This window comes from Podarcis pityusensis (genome assembly GCF_964106645.2).
Source record: "Podarcis pityusensis genome assembly, chromosome: 17".
NCBI lineage: Eukaryota > Metazoa > Chordata > Lepidosauria > Squamata > Lacertidae > Podarcis > Podarcis pityusensis.
The window spans coordinates 31,361,658-31,386,518 of NC_138042.1; the positions used below are offsets into that span (position 1 = coordinate 31,361,658).

General features: G+C 45.1%; 1 protein-coding gene and 2 long non-coding RNA genes across 3 annotated transcripts in view; 1 reads left to right on the forward strand and 2 right to left on the reverse strand.

The window, feature by feature from the left end:
- The window catches only part of LOC308466345, a 201,577-nt gene extending 201,440 nt beyond the window's left edge, over positions 1-137 (reverse strand). Inside the window, exon 1 of the long non-coding RNA XR_013980781.1 lies at positions 12-137. This is a non-coding gene — a long non-coding RNA (uncharacterized lncRNA). The remainder of the gene's footprint in view (positions 1-11) is intronic.
- A 6,351-nt stretch (positions 138-6,488) lies between these two features.
- LOC308466350 lies at positions 6,489-12,604 on the forward strand. The gene is made up of 3 exons (XR_013980787.1): positions 6,489-6,574; positions 12,025-12,118; positions 12,527-12,604. It is a non-coding gene; the product is annotated as an uncharacterized lncRNA (long non-coding RNA).
- CHRNA6 (cholinergic receptor nicotinic alpha 6 subunit) lies at positions 6,573-21,053 on the reverse strand. The gene is made up of 6 exons (XM_080986893.1): positions 20,499-21,053; positions 16,554-16,693; positions 14,101-14,145; positions 12,874-12,983; positions 11,762-12,749; positions 6,573-6,731 (listed from the first exon to the last, which is right to left on the reverse strand). Exons 1-6 carry the CDS (start codon positions 20,575-20,577, stop codon positions 6,609-6,611), a joined length of 1,485 nt encoding a protein of 494 aa, XP_080843019.1. The 5' UTR covers positions 20,578-21,053; the 3' UTR covers positions 6,573-6,608.
- Positions 21,054-24,861: the final 3,808 nt, after the last annotated feature.

Genomic DNA, 24,861 nt, shown 5'->3' on the forward strand with positions numbered 1-24,861 from the left:
GCTTCGAAGACACTATCCAACCATCTTGTCCTCTGTCGTCCCCTTCTCCTTGTGCCCTCCATCTTTCCCAACATCAGGGTCTTTTCCACGGAGTCTTCTCTTCTCATGAGGTGGCCAAAGTATTGGAGCCTCAGCTTCAGGATCTGTCCTTCCGTTGAGCACTCAGGGCTGATTTCCTTAAGAATGGATAGGTTTGATCTTCTTGCAGTCCATGGGGCTCTCAAGAGTCTCATCCAGCACCATAATGCTGCTGCTACTTAGTTCAATTTTTGGCACAAAAGGAACTCTAGATGCCGCAATAGTAGACAAGCATGCACACAGAGAGGAAGGCCAAGCAGATCTTGGGGTTGTTCCAGACCTTCCAAGTGTCTCTATTTTCCAGGGATAGTCCTAGATTTACAGAAGCCATCCCAGTTTCTGATTTGATCCTGGAATGTCCCGGATTCCTTAGGATGCCCCTGTTCCCATTGGAGAAATGTTGGAGGGTATGGCGTCCAGGTCCACATACAGGAATTTTACAGTACAGTGGTACCTTGGGTTTCATACGCTTCAGGTTACAGACTCCGCTAACCCAGAAATAGTGCTTCAGGTTAAGAACTTTGCTTCAGGATAAGAACGGCGGCAGCAGCAGGAGGCCCCATTAGCTAAAGTGGTGCTTCAGGTTAAGAACAGTTTCAGGTTAAGAACGGACCTCCGGAACGAATTAAGTACTTAACCCGAGGTACCACTGTACAAAAGACCAAAGATTGGAATAGAACTTGTCTAGTGTGCTCAGTTTATAATTAAAATGCCCCTATCCATATTTTTTAAATTTTATTTTTAAAAGGAAACAAGTGCCAAGTACTCACCAAGCTATTCTGAGACCAAAAATGAAATTTGACACAAATCGTGCATGCAGCATGCAAGCCTTGAGGCTCGCAGCATTGCCCCATCTGGTAAAGAACATATATACTGGGGCGAAATAGTCCACTAAGGAAATTGCTTTCCGCTCTTGTGTTCACTCTGCACCCCCTAGGCTCAAACCTAGCGCAGGAAGTAAAAAGTAAAATGTCACAATGTGCTAGAAAACCTACCTGTCCTGTATGTGAGCATAGAACCGCTTTGGATGCTAGATTGTTGTCGCAGGCAAGAATTGTGCACGGGTGTAAACATAATAAATAAAAGCAATAATGACTCATGAGACAGAGAGTGTTGTTTTTGTGTGTCGACAAAGAACTGGTGGTGGTGGTGAAACTCAGCAGTGGGAAAAGGCTGCGGCTGAGTTCTAAAAATAGGTAGAAAGGACATTCCAAGGCAGCCAAGTGCTCAGGGCTAATTTTCATATAATTCTTTCCCCCTCTGTCCTTGTGGAGCATCATCATGAGTGGAGTGTGACATTGCCACTTGCCCCACATATGGCCAGTCCCAGGTGCATGGCTGCTCTCCAGACCATCTTTGCTATTCTCTTTTGATATCTAATGTTCAATTTCAGATGCCGCCTCTAATTTCACAGTGCTTAGAAGAAACTGTGTGCAGAATCCTGGATGAAATATATGCACATCCCGCTTTTCTATGCGTTATAATAAGCAAAGGGGCCAACATTTTGTGAAATAACTGTTAGTTGTGAAACAACAACACCCCACACAGTAACATGAAGCATAATAGGCAACAGCAGCAAGGTAAATAAAACATGGCAGCCGTCAGTCAGGATGTTCCATTACCCATACACAAAAGTGTACATTCCAGTAGTCAGGTCCTCAATGGTGTCAACCAATCTTCTCCAACCTCGTGCAGCTCTCTCCCAGCATGGCCAAAGTTCAGGGCTAATGGGAATTGTAGTCTTAAAAATCTGGAGGGTTTCAGGTAGAGGGAAACTTAGGTAGGTGGGCACATGAAACTCCACTGAGATCAATTTAAGGACCTTAAGCTACATTAGTAAAAAGCTTGAGCAGGGCAGGGTTAACTCAAAACAGCCTCTCTGAAACAGCAAAATGGTGTGGAATTCTTCCACAGCATCTTAATTTAATTAAGTCAAATCTCTAAGCAATCAGCAGTGATTTAATTAAAAAGCTGGGGCTGATTAACCAATGATTTGATCAAATTTTATGGTCACGAGACTTGAGAGATCATCCATCTTGTGGAATTTCCTCAACAAATCTAAAACTTACAACAGTTTGACACCTCAGATTGTACACAGTCACTCCTAAAAGAGACAATAGTCTTATGCTTCCGCCTGCTCGAAGTTCATAAAATGAACCTGCTGGATGTGTAGCATAGATTACACACCTACTGTATGTCACTGAATAAACAGAAGGCTCCACAGTATCTCAGTTACTGCAGCGATTAAGATCCAAGCTTATATCTATGGCCTTTGGAATTCCAGACCTACCGTTCCTCTTCTGCAAAGGGCATCACAGGCCTACAGCTTTAAACTAGGAACTACATTTAGATTGGCACGATCCACTTAGCCACAGCTTCTTCCAAAGAAGCCTGGGAATTATGGGCTCTGTCTACACACGCAGTGTGATAGAAACCTGAGGTGGGAGAATGGACCTCACCACATCATAAGGCAGGTGGGGGAAACCACATTTTTGAATGCTCCTTAAGAAAAATTTGCTTCCAGCAAAAATAAGTAGCACAGCAGGGGGAGAGAGCTAGGCTGGACACATTCACCCATTGGTGTTAATTAGCTACTTAATGTAATATATGTGGAAGGGCATTCAGAAATAGTGTCTCCTGCATGCAGTCCACTGTGGTACAGTCCATTCTACCACCTCAAAGATCATTGAGGGTGAGACAGGCAACCCAGGATCCCTAATAGATCATCTTCAGCACCCTCACTAACCTATAATTCCCAGGATTCTTTGGAAGAAACCGTAACTCAGTGATGAAAAGCAATATAAAACTGTCATGTTGATAGGGTCAAAGTAAGCAGGAATCTGGCTATATATTTTATATATTGAAAGGCCAATTTATCTGGGGAGTTTAAATGGAATATCACTAAATTATACATTCATACCTTGGGATAAATACGCTTCAAGTTGAGCGCATTTGGGTTGCACTCTGTGGCGACCTGGAAGTAACGGAGCGTGTTACTTCCGGGTTTCGATGCTCGTGCATGCGCAGACGCTCAAAATGATGTCACGCGCATGCGCAGAAGCGGCAAAACACAACCTGCGCACGCGAAGACGTGCTGCCCCGTCTTACGTTATGTTCAGGATACGAACGGGGCTCTGGAACGGATCCCGTTTGCATCCCGATGTACCACTGTACTCCAGATTTATAACCAGGGAGTTTCCATGGGTGGAAAAAGCCATATAGAGTGGGTATCACCCATCCTGTTATCTGACACAATATAGTTTTTCTGATTGAACCAGCAAAACACTGGCTGATTATGAACTAAGGAAAAGGTATCACTCCAGTCCAACTGTGCACAATCCTATAACATCCTTCCCCAACCTGGTGCCCTCCAGATATTTTGGACTACAACTTCCATCAGCCCCAGCAAGCATGGCCTTTTGGTTGCGAATCTCAGCCATACTTGCATTTTTAAAAAAAGTGGTCAGTGTGAATGCGTTCCTAGACTTTTAAAGCAGAAAACGGCACGGTTCTTTTAAATAACGTAAATACTTAATAAACTGCTTTTAATTTTTTTATTTGAAGCTACTTAAATAAGTGACATATTGTAGAAAAATACAAACATATTCCAAACAAAACAATAAACACCGAGAATGGAGGAAATCATGAAAGTCAGAACTGCATCGGTCACCATAAACTCAGCACATTGTTAGGCATGGGTAAGACCATTCGTTATCATATCTAATTCTGTGCTGAATTGCAGCCACCGTGTGTGTAATATATAGAGAGATGCCTATTGCGTGCTTAATATATTTCAGGTTTCTCCTGCATAAGCAAGTAATGGTACTAGTGTCATTTTAACTACACTGGAAGAATCAGCAGAGTGTAGGATGCAAACCACAACATTGTTCCCTGTCTATACTCCTTATGAGTCCCCGACACTGGTCTAGCGCAACCATCGTGGGACTTCAGGCGTGCACAAGCTACTTCATGTTTCTTCTGGCCCCCACAAGATCTGCCAGCTAAAGGTAAAGGTAAAGGGACCCCTGACCATTAGGTCCAGTCGCGGAAGACTCTGGGGTTGTGGTGCTCATCTCGCTTTATTGGCCAAGGGAGCCGGCGTACAGCTTCCGGGCCATGTGGCCAGCATGACCAAGCCGCTTCTGGCAAACCAGAGCAGCGCACGGAAGCGCTGTTTACCTTCCCACCGGAGCTGTACCTATTTATCTACTTGCACTTTGATGTGCTTTTGAAGTGCTAGGTTGGCAGGAGCAGGGACCGAGCAACAGGAGCTCACCCCGTCGCAGGGATTCAAACCGCCGACCTTCTGATCGGCAAGCCCTAGGCTCTGTGCCACCTGCGTCCCTCTCTGCCAGTTAAAGTTAGGTACAAAATAATGACTACCACTCAGGGTGGTAGGTGGGGACAGTGGCCATTGCAGAATTACCTACAGGATGATTCTGTTACCTACAGTACCCCATGAGAGGGATAGCCTTCCTATATAATGTATGGAATTGACATCTGAGTTACTACACACCAGATAACAACCATTGTTCTTTCTTTCTTTTGAAAGGTGTGGGGGGGGGGGGGAGGCAGGGGGCACCTTTTTGCTGTTGCTATTTTTTTTTTTAATGGGAGTTTCTAAAAAGTTATCATCCTACTGCAAATCACCCCCCGTTCTGCCAGTAGATCTTAATCTACTTTCTGTCTAGTCCTGCTGTACAACATCCTCATGCATATTCCCCAAGGATATAGGATAAAGATTGGTCCCTAGAGGTGAATCTAGCCATTGACCAAGCTAATGTGGGGCTGCTTTCCCACAGACATATATACATGTAGGGGCTGTTGAAGCAGCCATCTTTTGTTTGCATGCTAAGAGTCGGAAATGATCAGTGGTGTTTCCTTTGTGGGAGCTGAGAGTTGCAGATGTTCTTGTAATGGACAGTCTACCTAAACTGCTTGCATGTTGCTGGTGGAAGAATAAACTAGCTTGAATTTGGGCACACAAAGAGCAAGCCTGAGTAGGTGAGCTGTGATTTGCAGCCATTGGCTGATGATGAACGTTCCTTGAGCTGTGCTGCTCTTTGGAGGCTTGCAGGACTAGTGGTTCTGCCAATTGCTTTAGGAGACTACTTCCTTCCAACACTCTCTCTTTGCATGTTTGCAAATTAGCAGGCTTCTGTAAGTCTTCAGGGCTCTCCTCCCATCAGCAGGAAATTGACTTCATTTAAAATAAAACCAACCAAACTCACCTCTTGGAACTTCCAAATGTTTGGAAAATTGGAATGAGCCTCCCCCCTTTCCCCCATATGATATAATGGGTATTCAGAAAATATTGGCAAGAGTAATAAATTAGTAAGTTAAAATTCCTTCTGTATATCAAGTTTAACCATAACAAAAAGGAGCACATGGACATACATTTAAGGGAAAGCTCATAAACAGACGTGACTGGTTTTTGCTCCGTGGTTATAATTCGCCTCCGAGGAATCATGCCATTAGTGCATCTCAGAATCCTGTTAGGCCAGTCAGAAGCATTTTGCAATGTTTACAACCACAGAAGAACGTGATTCCAAAACAGTCAACAGTCACAAACAATTAATATTGTGTGGGTAGCTTCCTTAGGCTGACTAGCACACTTTATTTTATTTTGTTAGGACTCCTCCATATTTCCTCTTGTACCACTGCTTTCCCCTGGGGCAGGGAAACTGCTCTTTAGCGCTCAATCAGAGCAAACAGCAATTTGGGTTTTCTCCAGATTGCCATTTGTTCCAATCTATCACTGAAGGGCAGTTCTTCCTTTGGAAAGGAGGGGGTCAACTGGCACAAGTGGAAGTGCAGATGAGCTCTCACTTGGAGGATGGATGACACATCTCCAATGGATTCTCTTTGTAAAATGCCTGCAAATGTGGAAATAGGATGGCTGGAACATTTCCTCCTAATCATATAGCCATGCTTGCTCAAGCTGGTTCTTCTCTGGCTCACCTTGAACTAGTTTCTTCAAAGAAATAATATTTCTTCAAAGAAATAAGAGCCTACAAATGAGCCACTTAAAAAAAAAAATCTACTCTACTTTTTATTAGAGATGAGAATGAGGCATGTTGCCTAATTACATGGTGTGGACCAACTCTGTCCAATAATTTTCAAACAGGGTTCCCTGGAAGCTTACCAGGAACCGTTCGTTCCTAGTGTAGAAGCAATGTGCAGCCAAAGTGGAGCAGTTGATGTGCTCCAGAACATACTTCTTGTTCACCAGTGGAGAATGCTGAGCTGGCCAATAAGCCCACTCAGTGCTCAATGGTTATGAATGAGCTACACACTCTAGAATCATTTTCAACAAGTCAGGGTTCCATAGCAGATGTGCAAAGGTTCCTCAATGAGCAAGCCCATGTGGACAAGGTTCCCTGAGGGTGGAAAATGTGAAAGCCAATAGAAATGAAGAAGAAAGCACTGCTCTTTTGACCTGAGGTGAAAGGAGACATTCTACTGCAGGCGGATGACTTGAATATAAAACTGAAAGGTACACGTAGAGCAAAACTTGAACAGTCAGTGAATTATGTGTCTGCTATCAGGGGCTGTAGGAATAATCCTGCAGTCCCAAATACACAGAGAATTATGAACACCCACAGGAACACTCTGTCAATTACCATGGCAACGTATTTCCAGTCATCTTCCACCTGTAAACACACAAGAAGACATATCATATTTAATGTGCCAGGTTTAGACACAATTCAACTTTTCCCAGGTAATAAAACATTATCAGCTTGAGGTTCCGCTGAAAGAACTGTTTTGCCCATTCAATTGTGACATTTTCCAGCTTTTGTCTTATGAAGATGCACATAAAACTGGAGCATTGTGAAGTGCTGACATGTCCTAGTATCACTGAATTCAAGAAGCTTAGCTGAAACCATGCTGACTTCAGGACCAATGCTATGCCCATTTTGGAATAATTGTATTAGGAAACTTTCTTTAAGGCAAGCATCAGACATCTTCCATCTTCAGCTGTTTTAGACCAGCAGAGAGAAAGTGTGCATGATTTAGAGGTCCAAACAAAGCTGAACAGCAATGTCCTTTTCAGGAAGCCTTCCCCAACCTGGTGCCTTCCAGATGTTTTGGATTACAACTTTCCTCAGCCCCAGCCGACACAGCTGTGGCTGATGGGAACAAGTAACCCCAAAACATCTGGAGAGCACCACATTGGCAAAGGGTGTATTAGAGGATTGTGAACCATGTTTTGGAGCCCTGGACTTATACATAAATGACATTCTCTTTAAACCTGATTGCCACTAGTTTTACTGGAGAGCCACTTGGATGAAGAATGCTAAATGCACACAAAACCAGTCCCCCAGGACCTTCAAGACTAATTAATTTATTGTGGCATCAGAGTGACAACTGAGTGAGATGTTTTAATGCTTCCTGCTAAGTCCACTAAGACCCACACTCATATTTGGTAATGACAACTGGGAATACAGATGAAATCACTCAAAGGTCTATGTTTGGGACCAAGGCCTCCATTTGCTCATAAAATGTCTGCCTGTTATCTTGTTCCCAGGGCTACCAGCAATGTCAATTTCCCTCTTCCAGGAAGTACAGCTACTGTTCCCTTTTTATTACAGTGCACTCTTCAAAGAGCTCAGTGGAAAGAGCAAGATGGAAGATGGCCATCCTCTCCCTGCATTAGGAAGCTTTCCAGTAATTCCACTACAGGCAAAGACCCCAAACTGGCTGGGACCCTACGCTGTAGCTTACTTAGCATAATGGTTAATCCAGGCTTGGCCCCAAAGCTCCAGTTCAACCCTATGTTTGTCTTTTGGCTCCCTTTCAAGACAGCTCCTTTGTTCCCTTGCATCAGCACAGCTCTACAGAATTCAATAGGGCTACATTGATTGACCACCACCCTGGGATGAGGGCCTCCATTTCTGTAGAACTTCTAAGTGCATATTCAGTGTCTTCATGCCAAAGAAAATGATACCCTGCTTAGCATGAAATATTTATCCATTTAAATACGCAAACCTATTAGCATAATTGCTGAGTCCCATTTTTAAAAGCTGTTGCTCCCGTTTGTTTACTTACAGAGATGGCCCCACAAAACTAGCAGCAAAATGCCCACCCAATGATAAGAAGGAGTTTTGCTGGTTGCTGCTTATCACTAGCTGCCCATCTTCACACCTGATCCTTTGCTTCCAGGATGGCCAGTGTATAGGGATTGGCAATGCCAGAGACCTGCTGAAACCCATTCCTGGCAGTGGGTTGACTGCTTAATCCCAGAGCTTCCTAGCCCTGCTACTCCACCTTCTTGCTGCTTCTGCTTGTTCACCTGCCCGCTCAAAGTGAACAAGCAGTGAGAGGATAGAGGAGGAGGAGAAGGAGCCACTGCAAGCTTTTTCCTTTCCCTCTGGAAAGTGGTACAAACTGGTCCTAGAGGGAGAGGCAAGTGACAGGGCAGTGGAAAGTGTGCCAAGGAAGTGGAGAGCTCCCAAGGAGGGAATTTATTGAGGACACTTTGCCCAAGGACCCCAGAACCTGAAATGGGCACTTCTTCTAGACCTGCTAAACACTACAGTCTTTCCCCCCTGTCATTAGTATTGGGTTTGTGGATTGCTAGACATACAAATAGGTATGAGATGAAGCTGGAGATTGGTACAATGGTTGCTGATGTCAAAAAGGCACTGTTTTTTTCCACTTCAAGCCTGGCAAAGTGGCATTATCCCAGTATGCAGGTAACTACATACTGGGGCAAAATGTTGCAAGCTTGCCAAATGCAGTCAGTGGACAGTGCCTCTTCTGCTAGCGCTGGAAGAGCGGTGCAGGAGGAGTAGGTGGGCCGACGGAGAGTCATGCAACTATTTAATAAGACTATTTAATAATTTGTTAATAGTTATGCCCATATGGAACAGGGAAGAGGCAGAGGGACAGATGCAGAGTGTCTGGGGCAACCTGGTCAGATGGGTGGGGTATAAATAATAAAATGATGATGATGATGATGATGATGATGATGATGGAATAGGACGTCCCTATTTTCATCAGAGAAATATGGGAGGTTATGAGGCAGGTCTGGGAAAAGACTCATATTTGAACCCTTGGAGAACTGCTGCCAGTCAACATAGATAATATTGACCTAGACAGGGGTCAGCAAACTTTTTCAGCAGGGGGCCGGTCCACTGTCCATCAGACCTTGTGGGGGGCCGGACTATATTTTGGGGAAAAAAATAATGAAACAATTTCCTATGCCCCACAAATAACCCAGAGATGCATTTTAAATAAAAGGACACATTCTACTCTTAAAAAAACACGCTGATTCTCATACTGTCCACGGGCCAGTTTTAGAAGGCGATTGGGCTGGATCTGGCCCCCCGGGCCTTAGTTTGTCTACCCATGACCTAGTCCTAGATGGACCAATGTCCTGACTTGGTATTGTTCCCAGGATATTCCCCCCCCCTTCAACAGATCCCTCTTCAATACAGTACAACAGGGGTTGCCAACCTTTCTGGGCCTGTGGCCTGTTTGCAAAACCAGAGAGAGACTATTGTGTGTACAACACACATGCTGCAATCAAGCATACAACACAGCCCATTCTATTGACACTAACAGAATGCTTCTTCAAGCCTTATTTCAGTGGGAAGAGGGGGGCCTGTGTTAGGGAGATCACAAGAGCCCTGAGGACCAGAGAGCCCAGGGGTGAAGGCTGAAGGAAAAGGGAACATGTTCGCACTTGTATTAGATGCTTTTTCCTTTCTAAAATGGAAAAGCTTTCCTGGTATGCATAACCATTGCAGTGCTGCCCACATAAAATCACAGGCTTGTTCCCTGAGGTGCAGTCTTCGTTCCTGTTGAAACCGTAGGGAGCTTTCTTCCCTCAACAGCTCCCATAGTAATTACATTATTTACATTACAACAGCTGTTCAAGGATCCTACTGAGATTAACATCCCCGTTGTGCTGCAACGTTCTCAGAAAGACGCCAAACGCCAAAATGCTTCTAGCCTAAGTACACAAGACAGATGGGATCTGGGGAAGGTAGGAGATGGAAGCACCTTCATATTATAGCAAGGGCTCTGAGGTAAAATAAATGGCGGCAGCAGTTCTTAGACACTGGAAGACTACTGTTATGACACGAGCCTGGAAATCAGCGACAGCCAGGACTCTGAGGAAGAAGGGGAAGGGCTGTAGTTCAGTCACAGCACGTCTGCTTGACCTACACAAGGTCCCAGGGTCAACTCGAAGCATGAACAGGTAGCACACCCTCCAAGTGTCCTTATTTTCCAGGCACAGTCCCAGATTTACAGAAGCTATCCTGGTTTCTGATTTGATCCTGGAATGTCCCGCTTTCCCTTGGGACGTCCCTATTTTCACTGGAGAAATGTTGGAGAGTATTGAGTTCTGCGACCCCCGAGCCAAGGAGATAAGTAACTATACAACCTTTAGAAGACATCTGAAGGCAGCTCTGCAGAGGGAAGTTTTTTGTAATGTTGGAGGATATGAGGTAGGTCTGGGAAAAGACTCATATCTAAACCCTTGGAGAACTGCTACCAGTCAACATAGATAATATTGACCTAGATGGACCAATGGCCTGACTTGGTATTGTTCCCAGGATTCTCTCTCTCTCTCTCTCTCTCTCTCTCTCTCTCTCTCTGTGTGTGTGTGTACACAGCCTCCATCAGATTTATTTAAGTGCCTCTGCTAACAGGCATTAGCCAGCTTCCCATGTTCCTAAGAATCACCTGGATCAGGAACACCACTGGTGCAAACTGTGGAGGTGCTCTAAATTCAGGACTAGGCCCCAGCGCCAAGCCAGAGTCTGTCAGTCAGGTGCCCCTTGGACCAGGGGCCCCTGGTTGAGAATCCCCAGAGACAGCACCCCTTAAGCCGCATTCCCCTGAGGAACTACTCTTTTCACTGACATCGGTGCCTGCTCGCCAGTGTGACACTGGGCATGTACCCATTTAGCAATGCTTCCCCTCTCTTCTGGAGTTCTACAGAGTTATACTAGAGCTCAGAAGGAGCTGCATTTCATTTCAGGGAGTGTCACTGTTTGTCCTGGAAAAAGGCCTTCACCATTTTCCTTACTGACGCCCTGAGAACTTACATGGCACCAGGGCTGGCATCAACCAAGGTCTTGAGCCTTCTGCCATTGCTTGTGTTATGCCCCAAATTTATTGAGGATGATGATGATAACAATAATAATAATAATTTACGCCCCACCCATCTGGGTGGCTCCCAACAGAATATTAAAAACACAAAACACAATAAAACATCAGACATTAAAAACTTCCCTAAACAGGGCTGCCTTCAGATGTCTTCTAAAAGTCAGGTAGTTTTTATTTCCTTGATATCTGATGGGAGGGCGTTCCACAGGGCGGGTGGCACTACTGAGAAGGCCCTCTGCATGGTTCCCTGTAACCTCATTTGTTGCAGCGAGGGAACCACCAGAAGGCCCTCAGATCTGGACCTCAATGTCCAGGCTGAACGATGCAGGTGGAGACACTCCTTCAGGTATACTGAGGACTTTTGAGGACTTTTGACCAATACCAGGCTGTTGTTGGACTATAACTCCCATCAGACACAGCCACCCTGGCTGATGGTCAAGCATGATGGAAGTTATAGTTACAGCAACAGCTGGGGGGGTACCGTGTTGGGGAAGGCCTACCTCAATAACTCAGCTGCTGGTTCTCAGATACAAATTCATTCTCAAGACACCAGAACGCTTACCTCTTTGGTCTCATTCTGACTCCTCATGTTTTCTGCGATGAACTGGACACTGCTAATTACTTCTTTGACCTCAGGGGAGTATTCTGCTTGCTCAGCCCCCCATTTAGCTGACTGGTGGCTTGGTCTTCTTTTCTTACCCGTGGACGGTTCGCTGGGTTTGTCACAGTGGCAGCATCTGTGCTCGCTGTAGACTTTGGCTTCCCCTGGGTCATCGGCCTTTGGCTTGCTGGATTTAGCGGCACCATTTTTCTTGGTTTTCTTAGGCTGGGCTTCGATGTGTTTCTGGACGGGTCTCTTCATCATCAGGACTTTGGGCAGGAGACGGAGGAAAACGGTTTTCACCCACTTGGGCATTGTGTGAGTCATCGGAGTCCTGTAGTGGATGTTCAGTACAAAGACCGTGACGACGATAGAGAGAGTCACGAATATCATGGTGAACAGCAGGTATTCTCCTACCAGAGGGATTACCAGAGAGGTAGAGGGGATTGTCTCTGTGATTACCAACAGGAACACTGTCAAAGAAAGTAGGACAGAGATGCAAAGGGTCACTTTCTCTCCACAGTCCGATGGAAGGTAGAAAACCAGTACAGTCAGGAATGAAATGAATAGGCAGGGGATGATCAGATTAATGGTGTAGAACATGGGCAGCCTTCGGATATAAAACGAGTAGGTGATGTCGGTGTAGATCTCCTCACAGCAGTTGTACTTGATATCGTGTTTATAGCCAGAAGCATCAACTATTTCCCATTCGTTATTCTCCCAAAGGTCATTCATATCCACTTTGGAACCAACAATTAGAAGGTCAATTTTAGCTTTGTCGTAAGTCCACGACCCAAATTTCAGGGAGCAGTTTTGGTGATCGAAGGGGAAGAAGGTAATATCCATGGGGCAGGAGCTTTTAAAGATGGCGGGTGGTGTCCATGTGATGGTACCATCATATTTGAGAAGAGCTTTAGTCCGCCCTTCGACCTGGAAATCTCCAACGGCACTGGAAATGCAAACACAAGGCAGCCTTAAGTTCTACCATGCAATATTAATACAGAAGGATATGGATTTGTTTTGATTTTTTTTTAAAAAAAAGCTGTAAAATGATGAGGAACTAGAGTTCATACTTGTTGTATAACACAATATCAGGTTTCCATATTTTATCCGCTGGCACACGGATAAACTCAATCCCTTCGTATTCCATTGGATTCCACCGCAGTTTGTAGTCGTTCCAAATCTAAAAGAGAGAAAAAACTAGTTTTTGGATCCTAGAAAATTCACCCTGCAACTGCAGCTTGATTTTCAGGGCTTTTGTAGATATTCCTTCCTTCACCCAAAGCCTCTGTTTAGCAAGATTGGATTTTGGGAATGCTGGCTATGTTTGAGATTGGGTTTTGGGCATGCTGGCTATGTTTGAGATTGGATTTTGGGCATGCTGGCTATGTTCTACTTCCACTGTCTCTGAATGCCATTTGCCGGGAATCACAGGTGGGCCAAGTGCTGCTGCACTTAGGTCCTGCTTTTGGTGTCCCCACAGGCATCTGGTTGGCCACCATGAGAACAAGATGCTGGACTTGATGAGACAGTGGCCTGATCCAACAAGCTCTTCTTATGTTCTTCTGCTCAAACACCACTTGAACATGAATGTCACTGTGTTGCCTTAGACAACAGTGTTAGACAACCAGGCAGAGGGCCTTCTCGGCAGTGGCGCCCGCCCTGTGGAACGCGCACCCATCAGATGTCAAGGAAATAAACAACTATCTGACTTTTAGAAGACATCTGAAGGCAACCCTGTTTAGAGAAGTTTTTAATGTTTGAAGTTTTATCGTGTTTTTAATATTCTGTTGGGAGCCACCCAAAGTGGCTCGGGAAATTATATTATTATTGTTATGAAGATATAATAGAATAAGTTTATATATTTTTATTTAGTTTTATTATATTTTAATAACTTATATACCACTTTATACTATAGCATCTAAGCAGTATACAACAAGGATATACCATACATAATACAATCAGTTAAACTTAATAATAATAATAATAATAATTTATTATTAATATATCTCCCTTCATCATAAGAACTCAGGGTGGCTCATAGACTGTATTTCAAATTTTTGTAACTCATCCTGGGACCCTTGGGTGTAGGACGGGTAATAATCCAAAATAATAGTGATAATAATAAACACCACAGTAATCCATGAGTGGTTATACTATGGATGTTGTGACAGCAAGATCCCCCCTCACAACAGATTCCTGCTTCCTCACCCCAGGAACTGTTTTGGAGCCATCCCAACTATAACTTTGAAGCCCAGCACTATTGTGAAATACACCCTAGCACACAAATATCCACTTACATGTCGCAGCCATAGATTGGTTTCCATAATCTGATTGACTTCATCCTAGAGACAGAAGAGGGCAAATGATTTACTCCTACAGTTGTGTCATGGGGCTGCTTCACACAGTCCCTTAGGGTGCAGACAGGGGTATGGGAGGTAATCTCAGAGGCTTCTATGGGCCCTCCTGACTGCAGGCAGACCAATAGCCCAGGAGATGTTAGACACATTTGTGGAGGGTAGGTCTATTATCAAGAAGAAGAAGAAGAAGAAGAAGAAGAAGAAGAAGAAGAAGAAGAAGAAGAAGAAGAGTTTGGACTTGATATCCCACCTTTCACTCCCCTTAAGGAGTCTCAAAGTGGCTAACAATCTCCTTTCGCTTTCTCCCCCACAACAAACACTCTGTGAGGTAAGTGAGGCTGAGAGACTTCAGAGAAGTGTGACTAGCCCAAGGTCACCCAGCAGCTGCATGTGGAGGAGCGGAGACGCGAACCCAGTTCACCAGATTACATGTCCACCACCGCTCTTAGCCACTACACCACCATTAGCCATGCCATTTTCAGAGGCAATGTATCTCTAAACTCTGGGTACCCACAAAGTTTGTCTGTTGCCTTCAGGTCACGCTTGGGAACTGGCAATGGTATCTGGCTAGTTGGATGCAGGATGCAGGACTAGGCAGACTTTTGGATTGATCCAGCAAGGCAGTTGTTATGCTCTTAACATGTATGATAACCTCCTCCTTTTCTATATGTGTCAAGATCCTGAGTCAGATGTAGGTCAGCGATAAAAAAGGTGGTGTCACTGAAGTTAACTATTCAAAGAAAACAAAGGCAGTGCAGGCCTACTGATCCCATCAACTCTTCCAAGTAGGTCTTGCCCACAATGAGGAAATTGCGAGGACTGAAGGTCCCTGCCTTCTCACAGCTGCCTCTTCAGGGTTTGTCCCCCCAGCAGTCATAGACTGCATATGCATGCAACCAATCTCTCCTCTGCTCTTTTAGGCTTGCCATACAGTGGTACCTCGGGTTACATACGCTTCAGGTTACAGACTCCGCTAACCCAGAAATAGTACCTCGGGTTAAGAACTTTGCTTCAGGATGAGAACAAAAATCTAGCAGCGGCGGAGCGGCGGCAGCAGGAGGCCCCATTAGCTAAAGTGGTGCTTCAGGTTAAGAACAGTTTCAGTTTAAGAACGGACCTCCGGAACGAATTAAGTACTTAACCCGAGGTACCACTGTATTTCAAAAAGTGAAAATCAATACACAAAAGTTGTTGAGCCTTTTTGGCAAAATTGCAAATAAATAAATAAATAAATAAATAAATAAATACGTTTTTGAGCTATTTTTAAGGAAAATCAGCAAAAACAACACTGCCAACATGGGTTGACATACGTCCAGATTTTCCCGGACATTTTCCCGATTTCCACTCGGACACTGCTTCCGACTGCGGTATTCCGGGTATGTCTGGGAAAATCTGGATGTATGGCAACCTTTCCTCTTTTTGTTTCCCTTGTGTGTTCTGGGAGACCAGGGGGTGGGAGGGGAACTGACCACAGCAGGAGGGGGAGATTCTCAGGACTCAGCAGCCGGCCTCATTTCTGTCTCCTGGCCCTCCTCCTTCTCTCCAGGATGATTTTAATGATTTCTATGCAATTCTACACACACCAAGCAAAACTAAGCCACCTAGAGTGGCTGGGGAAACCTAGCCAGATGGGCGGGGTATAAATGAAAAAATAAATCTATTACTAAGCTATATTAATTTAAACAAAATATATTTGGAATTCCCAAATCATGCTACAACTTTTTAGCACCCCTCATTTTTGAAAGTTGAAAAATTCAACTGATCCATTGCACACATGGAGCACTTCGTGAACCACAAAGATGGGAATGGAGAAAATTCTCAAGCACACTGAGCACTACACATCCAGGGTTTTCATCTACCGTATTTTTCGCTCTATAAGACGCACTTTTCCCCTCCTAAAAAGTAAGGGGAAATGTGTGTGCGTCTTATGGAGCGAATGCAGGCTCCATGGCTTCAGCGAAAGCAATGCGAAGCCTTCGGAGTGCAGCGGGAGCGTTCCCACTGTGCTCTGGAGGCTTCGTGTTGCTTTCGCTGTAGCCAGGAGAGCAAGAGGGATTGATCCCTCTTGCTCTCCTGGCTTCGCTTCGCTGGAGAGCCGCTGCACAGCTTTCCCTCTCTGTGCAGCGCCCCTTCTGCGAAGTGGGAGGAGAAACAGACCCCCTTCGATTTCTCCTCCCGCTTTGCTGGAGAGGCGCTGAGCAGAGAGGGAGAGAAATTTTTTTTTCTTGTTCTCCTCCTCTAAAGCTAGGTGCGTCTTATGGTTGGGTGCGTCTTATAGAGCGAAAAATACGGTATGTGCTGGAGCCCCTGGGTAAGGGTGAGTCTTCTATGACCAGGAGGTTTGGATTTCACAGCACCTAAATATCTGGCTGGCACTGCACATTTAGCCTTACCACATTTGCAAGCTGTGTAATTGCCACTTCAAAATACACTGTAACTGGATCTGACACGTTTTCCACAGGTCTGATGTACTGGTTGTAACGGGAGAAGAGTTTGTGAAAGAGCCTTTCTTCAGATTTGCATGCCAAGCCATCTAGGGAAGAAAAGGAAATAGCAGAAGGAAGAAGTCACTGAACACAGGGCAAGAAAGTGGAATAATAATAATAAAAGATAAGCCTCCAGACATTTGAATATTCATTCATACCTTTTAAAGGTTTTAATCACATCACAATACCAACTGCTGCATGCTGAATTAATGCCTGATAAGCCACCAAATTATTCTGCAGCAGAGAGATTTGGTCCTGGCGAGCACCTGTCTCTCTCACACAAACACAACTGGATGCAACAGGGCTGGCCAAGGATCCATACGTGTGACAGTATCACGATCAATAACACTGGCAACACAATGGGTGTGGTTGGCTAAACTGTGGCCTGGGGCCAGGGCCGGATTTAGGTTTGATGAGGCCCTAAGCTATTGTGGGATACGGGTGGCACTGTGGGTTAAACCACAGAGCCTAGGGATTGCTGATCAGAAGGTCGGCGGTTTGAATCCCCGCAACGGGGTGAGCTCCCGTTGCTCGGTCCCTGCTCCTGCCAACCTAGCAGTTCAAAAGCACGTCAAAGTGTAAGTAGATAGATAGGTACCACTCTGGCAGGAAGGTAAACGGCGTTTCCATGCACTGCTCTGGTTCACCAAAAGCGGCTGTCCTTTGCCAACAACAAATTGTTGCTGTTTTTGTGTTGAATATATGCTATATAGTAATGCTATATAGTAATTTATGGACGTAATAGGTATCTAAAGCCATTTGCACATAACAAAATGTGTAATTGATATAGAAATGAGCAAACCAGTGATATTTTAGGGAGGAGGCTAGCAGGCGGGGCCCATTACTTACATCATAGGAGCCTACACAACACAAAACACTGTTGCCGTTTGTAGGTTTTATTTTATTTATTTTTTATCTTATATTTTGGGAATGTACATCCAGTTTTTTCCCTTTAAGTTTTTTGGGGGCTCCCAACAGAGTGGGGCCCTAAGCTATAGCTTGTTTAGCTTATACGTAAATCCGGCACTGCCTGGGGTTCACACATGCCTATGGATTGCTCAAAAGTGGTATCATCCGATGATGTTGCATGTTGGGTGGTTTTGTTTGTTTGGAGAGATGGTGGGCAACCTGTCCTGGATAGGTTTGCACTCCTTCTCATGGATCAGTGTCAGTCTGGGAGCGCACATCGATCCAGCCTTATCCTAAAAGCCCTACATGCCTCAAGGCCTGTGTAACTGAAGGAGCACCTCCTTCACTTGCAAATGGGAGAGCCAACTGCTCTACTGGTACTGGCTCCTGTGCTTTTATCAGGAATATTATTTATTGACCGTTTGGGATGTGAAGGGAGAAATACAGGCTGCAGAGGAATTACTGGGCTAGCCTGTGCAAAATGACTTGGCCAAGCTAGGGCCATTAAGGAACAATACAGGGCTATTGAGAGCCATTGGCAATGCAAGAGAACTGCCCTTCCCCTTTGCCATGAAGTGTGAGCACAGACTGGGGGTTTGGAAGGTTGCCAAGGTAACTGGGTGTGAGGTGACAGCAAAAGAGAGTCTTGAGCAAGAGTTGTTGGGAAGAAGAAGAAGGAAGAAGGACTGGGATCCATCTTGGGCAGGCTGGCTGAAGGCCACAAGCCCCTCTTGAAATGACCATGCTGTAAGATCCGGACTCCCTCCATGCAGACTGAAGGTGCAAATTGGCGAATAAACCATATTTCTTAAAGCTACGGCAGTCTCCGTCATGTTTCAGTTTTCCAAAGGACCACAGATCCTGGGCCTGGAACCTCATGGGCTCTTGCCACCGCTTGGCAGAGAGAGAGGGGGAGGCACCCAACTTTTGTAACATTATTTATTTGGGAAACACCCACCCCACCTTTCCATTTAGGAAACCCCCCCCCAAAGGTAGCTATCATCATATTAGCAAGTGAGACTGTAACTTTATTCAGACATTATATGAATGCATGGAGAGGGAGAGTAAGGATGCTTGTATCTGGCCTCTGTGTAAGTCCTTAGAAGGTCTGAAAGTGCTTCTGCACCTATAACTGTATGCATTGAAGTTAGGTGCCCATATAATGCTGCCTCACTGCCCCTCAGCATGTTAATACCATATGTGAAAAGGGTTAATGCCTATCTCCATGCTGAGAAAAGTTTCACCTGCTGGTTTCTGTACATTATGATACTTTGGAAGACACAGGAGCAGGCCAGACATTTTGGGGGTCAATTGGCAAGTACAGTCATACCTCGGGTTGCGAACGTGATCCGTGTGGGAGGCACGTTCGCAACCCACAGCATTTGCAGCCTGAAGCGCTGCGTCTGCACATGCGCGTGACGTGAGTCGGTGTTTCTGCACATGCGCGTGATGTGAGTCGGTGCTTCTGCACATGTGCGTGATGTGAGTCGGTGCTTCTGCACATGTGCGTGATGTGAGTTGGCGCTTCTGCGCATGCGCGTGATGTAATCTTGTGCTTCTGTGCATGCGCGAGTGCCGAAACCCAGAAGTAACCCGTTCTGGTACTTCTGGGTTCGGCACAGTCCGCAACCCGAAAACCCGCAACCCGCAGCGTTCGTAACCCGAGGTATGACTGTATAGTCTGGAGAAGAAGCTGCTCTTAAAGGTATATAACATTTTTTTGAGAGGGTGGGCGCAAAGCTGACAACTCAACTTCTTGAGTCTCAGCCTCTGTAGCAAAAAAAGGGAAAAAGTTTGGGAATTGCTGGCTCACAAGCATGAGCTGTAAGTGGGTTTGCTGACATTTCAGTGTCGCTTTAAAAAACACCAGTCTTGCTCCTAAGTTTTCAACAGCAGCCCGACTTGATCAAATTAAGCAGGCAAAGTCTTTTCCATTACCCATTTCATTGCCAGGTTCGCCAGGTTAATTTTTGTGCACAGCGCTGTTTTTGTTAAAGGCAGAGAAGCAAGATCAGGCTGCCCTAACTGTGAGAACGGCATTGATCTTCGTCTTAAATTCAGCCTCAAAAAGAGGGCCTTGCATGTTTTGGCAAGCATGACTCGACAACAGTTTGCGAAGAAACTGTCGCACTTTGGTATGAGAATCCGTCTGGTTTTTTTCTTGGTCCTTGTCCTTCCCTTTCTCTTGCCAGGTGGCCCCGATCCACAAAGTGCCATTTGCAGCCAGATGCTACGCAGCCTTGCTCAAAGGTAAGTTCTGCTGAGTTTAATAGGGTTTACTCTCAAGGAGGTATGCATAGGCTTGCACCTCTCTAGCAGCAGCTTAGTGGTTAGAACATCTGGTTTGTGTGTAGAAGGTCAGGGTTCAACCTCTAGCATCTTCCAACAGTGTCCCCTGAGTGAAACCCTGGAGAACCAGTGCTGGCAATACTGAACTAAATGAACAAACGATTAGATGCCTATGTTCAGTCTGTGTGGAAGAAACAGAGGCCAAGAATCCCTCGCAAAACAAAACCACTTTGTCTTTTGAAATAGCCACTTGTGTTTGGTGTTTTGCGACAGAATCCCTGCCTAACCCTCACAGGGTTGTTGTGAAGATAAAAGAGTGTGTACCCCACGTTGAAGAAAAGATGGAGGTAGAAATGTAACAATAAATAACAAATAGACAAACTTATTTCCAGATAGATACATCTCCCCCACTTCAATTAAACTAGATTATAGAATATAGAAACCTCATATTTTGCATTCATAAACACAGCTGCCTCTTTAACCAAGTATTTGGGTCACCTACCTTGCATTCCAAATAATAAAAAGCACGCATACAACAATCTTTTCTTTTGAGCTGGATTCAAAAGGATTAAATACCAGCATTATAAATGTCTAAAGAGAAATATAGGGCAGGCTGGGGGGTGAGGAGAGAGACACAAGATAAAAGCAACTTACCTTGAAGGAGGATGAATAACACGTTTGCCCACAGATAGAAAGTGAAATAAAGAAACCCCAAGCATTTCTGCGAAAGCATTGTCCGACGAGCACAGATGCTCTTTCTTCCAAGAGAGGAAAGAAAGAAAGAAGAAGATGATGGGGAGGTGAATAAGTCCCTCAGATCTTCAGTGCTGCAATAAGTAGTTCAGTTTAGAACCCCAAGCTGCAGCCATACACAGACGGTGGTTTTAAATAAACGTGCCATCCTTTGAGAGAGGGAGGGAATCTTCCATAGAAGGAAGAGTTTTACTGCCTGCTCTTTAAGAGGAGACAACATTGACGGACATCAGGTGACTCCTCACATTTCACAAAAGTGTGTGTGTGTGTGTGATGTGTGAAAGAGAGAGAGAGAGAGAGAGAGAGAGAGAGAGAGAGGGGGGACTGCACAGCAGAGACTGGCTGCATAGTGCAGAAGGCAGTTCCCAAGTACGGCTCGGAGACTTGTGCAGTGCTGCAGTGTTGGTCTGACTCAGGAATCTACCTTTTAAAACTCCCCGGTGTTTCATTTTGGCTGCGGAGATATGGTGGGCAGTGTGTGGCTCAAACCAGGTTGCCAACTTTAGCGCTGGCTCAGTTTCTGTGCTGATGCAGATGTGGCAGGCAGAAATGGAAGCAAGGGTAGCTTTTCCCAAACAGGGAGATTGAGGGGATGGAGAAAAGCTACACCTGCTTCCATTTCTGCCTGTCACATTTCTGATTTCATTCTGCTTTGTGTATTTTATTTTTTGTAATGGCTTTGGCTATTTTGTCAAATATTTGTACAATTCCTACATCTGCTTAATATCTGCATACTGAGTGGCTGTTTTAAAAGCCATGTACCTAGCACCTTTGTGGGGGTCATCTATTTTTCATTTGTTATGTTGGTGCTGTTTTTATCATATTGTTAATATTTGGTCCAGTTCCCGCCAATAAGACCCTGGCTGGATGAGTTTCATGAGAGCTCAGTTGGTATAGTGGCTCAGAGCAGGAAGTCTCTCATTCAAAGGCCACTCCCATGACAAACTCAATGAATGGCTTTAGGCTGCATCTGTTTCCAGAAACTATGCATACAAATGAATGTGCATAGGTGGGGGGTTTGATGTTGTAGATGGTGATCCTCATGGTTCATCTCCGTAGGGAGGTCCACATTCCATATACAACCCATACACAAGTGGTACATTGTACAGTTATTCACATGTGACCTTCAATGAACATACTGTCTCTCAGACCCTCCAAGTGTCCCTATTTTCCAGATTTTCCAGTCCCAGATTTACAGCAGCTGTCTTGGTTTCCGATTTGATTCCGGAATGTCCCACTTTTCCCTAGTACATTCCGATTTCCATTGGAGAAATGTTGAAGGGTATGGAGTTATCTGACCCCCTAAGCTGTCTGAAGGTAACCCTGTATAGGGAAGGTTTTTTTTTTAAATGTTTAATGTTTTATTATGTTTTTATATATGTTGGAAGCTAACTAGAGGTAACCCAGTAAGATCTGTGGGGTATAAATGGTAAAATTATCATTATGGAATGGGACATCCCTATTTTCATCAGAGAAATATTGGAGGGTATGGTCTCTGTGTACACCCTGTGTATAAATCAGCAGGCGTACATCTTTCCACAAAAGCACTTGTACATGTGCAGTAGAGACAGCTTGTGCCTGTGTTCAGTGTAGCATATGAACAAGCCCAGTGTCTGAAAAGAGAGTCTAGGCAGGAATGCACACAGGAATGCCTATGAATAGACAGGTGCCCGCTTGTAGCATTGTTTCAATAAAACTAACATGGAGAACATGGTGGGTGGGTGTAGGGGCAGAGCCCGTCACCACAACAGTGATGTCATCAGGGTAGGACTTTGGAGCAGGCACTTACTTAGCAGAATGAGTAGGCTTAGAGCCCAAATGCCTCAAGGGTGGCTCACTACATTTCGATTTGCAAGTGGAGAAAAACATATTTCTATCTAAAGAGGTGGGGCGCTGTAAGACTATTAAAGGCCCCATCTACACGATACATTTACAGCAGTATCATACCACTTTAAATACAGTGGTACCTCAGGTTACATACGCTTCAGGTTACATACGCTTCAGGTTACACACCCAGAAATAGTGCTTCAGGTTAAGAACTTTGCTTCAGAATGAGAACAGAAATCGTGCTCCTGTGGCGCGGCGGCAGCGGGAGGCCCCATTAGCTAAAGTGGTGCTTCAGGTTAAGAACAGTTTCAGGTTAAGAAAGGGCCTCCGGAACAAATTAAGCACTTAACCTGAGGTACCACTGTAGTCATGATGTCTCCCACTGAATCCTGGGAAGTGTGGTTGGTTAAAGGTGCTGAGAATTGTTGGGAGTCCCCTGTTCCCCTCACAGAGCTACAATTCCCAGAGCCTAAGTCTGGAGTCTGGAATTACCTAACTATACCACTGCAATGTGGTATAATTAATTCCTACACAGACTCATGTCTGGTAAGGGCTTATGCTTCAGCCTCAGCCACAACATCGGCAATATCAAGGGTTGTAAACACTGGCCTACCTTGTGGAAGGGACACTTAAAACACAAGGTAGAAATGCTAGGTATGGCTATTACTGCAGTTGCAAAAAAACAACAACACGAGTCCTCGTGGATCAAATAGCTACAGCCCAGAACTTGCACCATCATCACAATTCATAAGACCACAGACCCAGTGTTTCCCCCCACTGAAAGTCACTTAACTTATTGAGTCTCCAGGCACCAATTCATGATGTAAGAGCCCTTAGGAGGTTGCAGCCAGGAAGCAATCTAGCATTTGTGAGGACCAGCTCTATGCATGGTTGGCAAGGACATGGGATCTATGGCAATCTCATGTGCGGAGGCTCTGCTTCTCAAAAGTGGCATCTCAGCATCAGTGTTGCACTAGAAGTATGCAAGAGCTATGGAAGGGGTAGCCAACATCTTGTTATACCTCCATCCGATGTTGTGGACTAGAATTCCCATCATGCCTAAAGACTGACTGGGTGGGGCTGTTACAGTTTTAGTCCAAAATATCTGGAGGCCGCCCCGTTGGCTTTCCCTGGGCTATGTGCTCGTGGTCATGTAAGTAAGCATGCTGGAACCACATCTGGGTATCGTTCATTTGGAGGCCTCATACATGGCGGCTCCACCTGGAGAGTGTGCATGAAGCTGCTGCAAGAAGAACAATGACAGCAACCTGGGGAAAAGGCCACTAATCAGGCTGCTCCCACAAGCTGATATATCTACTGCTGTGTCGTATGCAGTAGATATATCAATGAAAACATATGATTGTTCCAAGCTCAGAAGAAAGCATCGCCTAATTTAACACAGTGAACAGCCACAACGCCTCCAGATGCAGCAGACTTCAACTCCTACCATCCTGGGTTTTTGGCCATACTGACAAGGACAGAAGCAGTAGTCATCTACACAACATCCAGAGGGCATCATATTGCTTGCCTCTGATTTAATATTGAGCATGACATTCAAGTCTTATTTTGTACCCCTGACCAGGTTATGTTTGGGGCAGATGCATACCCTCCAACATTGCTCTGATGAAAATAGGGGCATCCTATTCAGCAGCAGCAGGGACAACAACAACAATGATATTTATACCTTGGCCATCTGATTGGGTTGCCCCAGCCAATCTGGATGGCTTCCAGCATACAGTGGTACCTCGGGTTACATACGCTTCAGGTTATAGACTCCGCTAACCCAGAAATAGTACCTCGGGTTAAGAACTTTGCTTTAGGATGAGAACAGAAATCGTACTCTGGCGGCGCAGCAGCAGCAGTGGGAGGCCCCATTAGCTAAAGTGGTGTCTCAGGTTAAGAACAATTTCAGGTTAAGAACGGACCTCTGGAACGAATTAAGTTCTTAACCTGAGGTATCACTGTATATAAAAATACAATACAACATTAAACATTTGAAACCTTCCCTAAACAGGGCTGCCTCCAGATGTCTCAGGGGTTGAATAACTCCACACCCTCCAACATTTCTCAAATGAAAATAGGGACGTCCTAAGGAAAAGCGGGACATTCTGGGATCCAATCAGAAACCGGGGCAGCTTCTGTATATCCAGGGCTGTCCCTGGAAAACAGGGGTGCTTGGAGGGTCTGCAGGTATATCATTCTGCCCAAGGTGTCCTGCTACAGGGGGTGTAGATGCCACATGAATGTTCTTCCTCTTTAAGTTGCTGGACTGCTGTGATGGGGCGGCAGTTTGTGAGGAGCTGGCAGATTACACGGCTTTGCTAGGTAGTTTTAAAACAAGCCAGGAAATCTGTGCTAGCCCTGGAAAGCACACAGCTGTTACAGTCTTGCATGCACAATTATTATTACACTAATCCATCATCAGAGAGAGCGCAGC

Excerpts from the sequence above, each read along its gene's own strand:
- CHRNA6 (XM_080986893.1), bottom strand. The coding sequence starts at position 20,577 with ATGCTTTCGCAGAAATGCTTGGGGTTTCTTTATTTCACTTTCTATCTG. Across the intron at positions 16,694-20,498 it reads GTTATTCATCCTCCTTCAAG|ATGGCTTGGCATGCAAATCT; the intron begins GTAAGTTGCTTT and ends TTTCTTCCCTAG. Across the intron at positions 12,750-12,873 it reads GATATTGTGTTATACAACAA|TGCCGTTGGAGATTTCCAGG; the intron begins GTATGAACTCTA and ends TTGCATTTCCAG.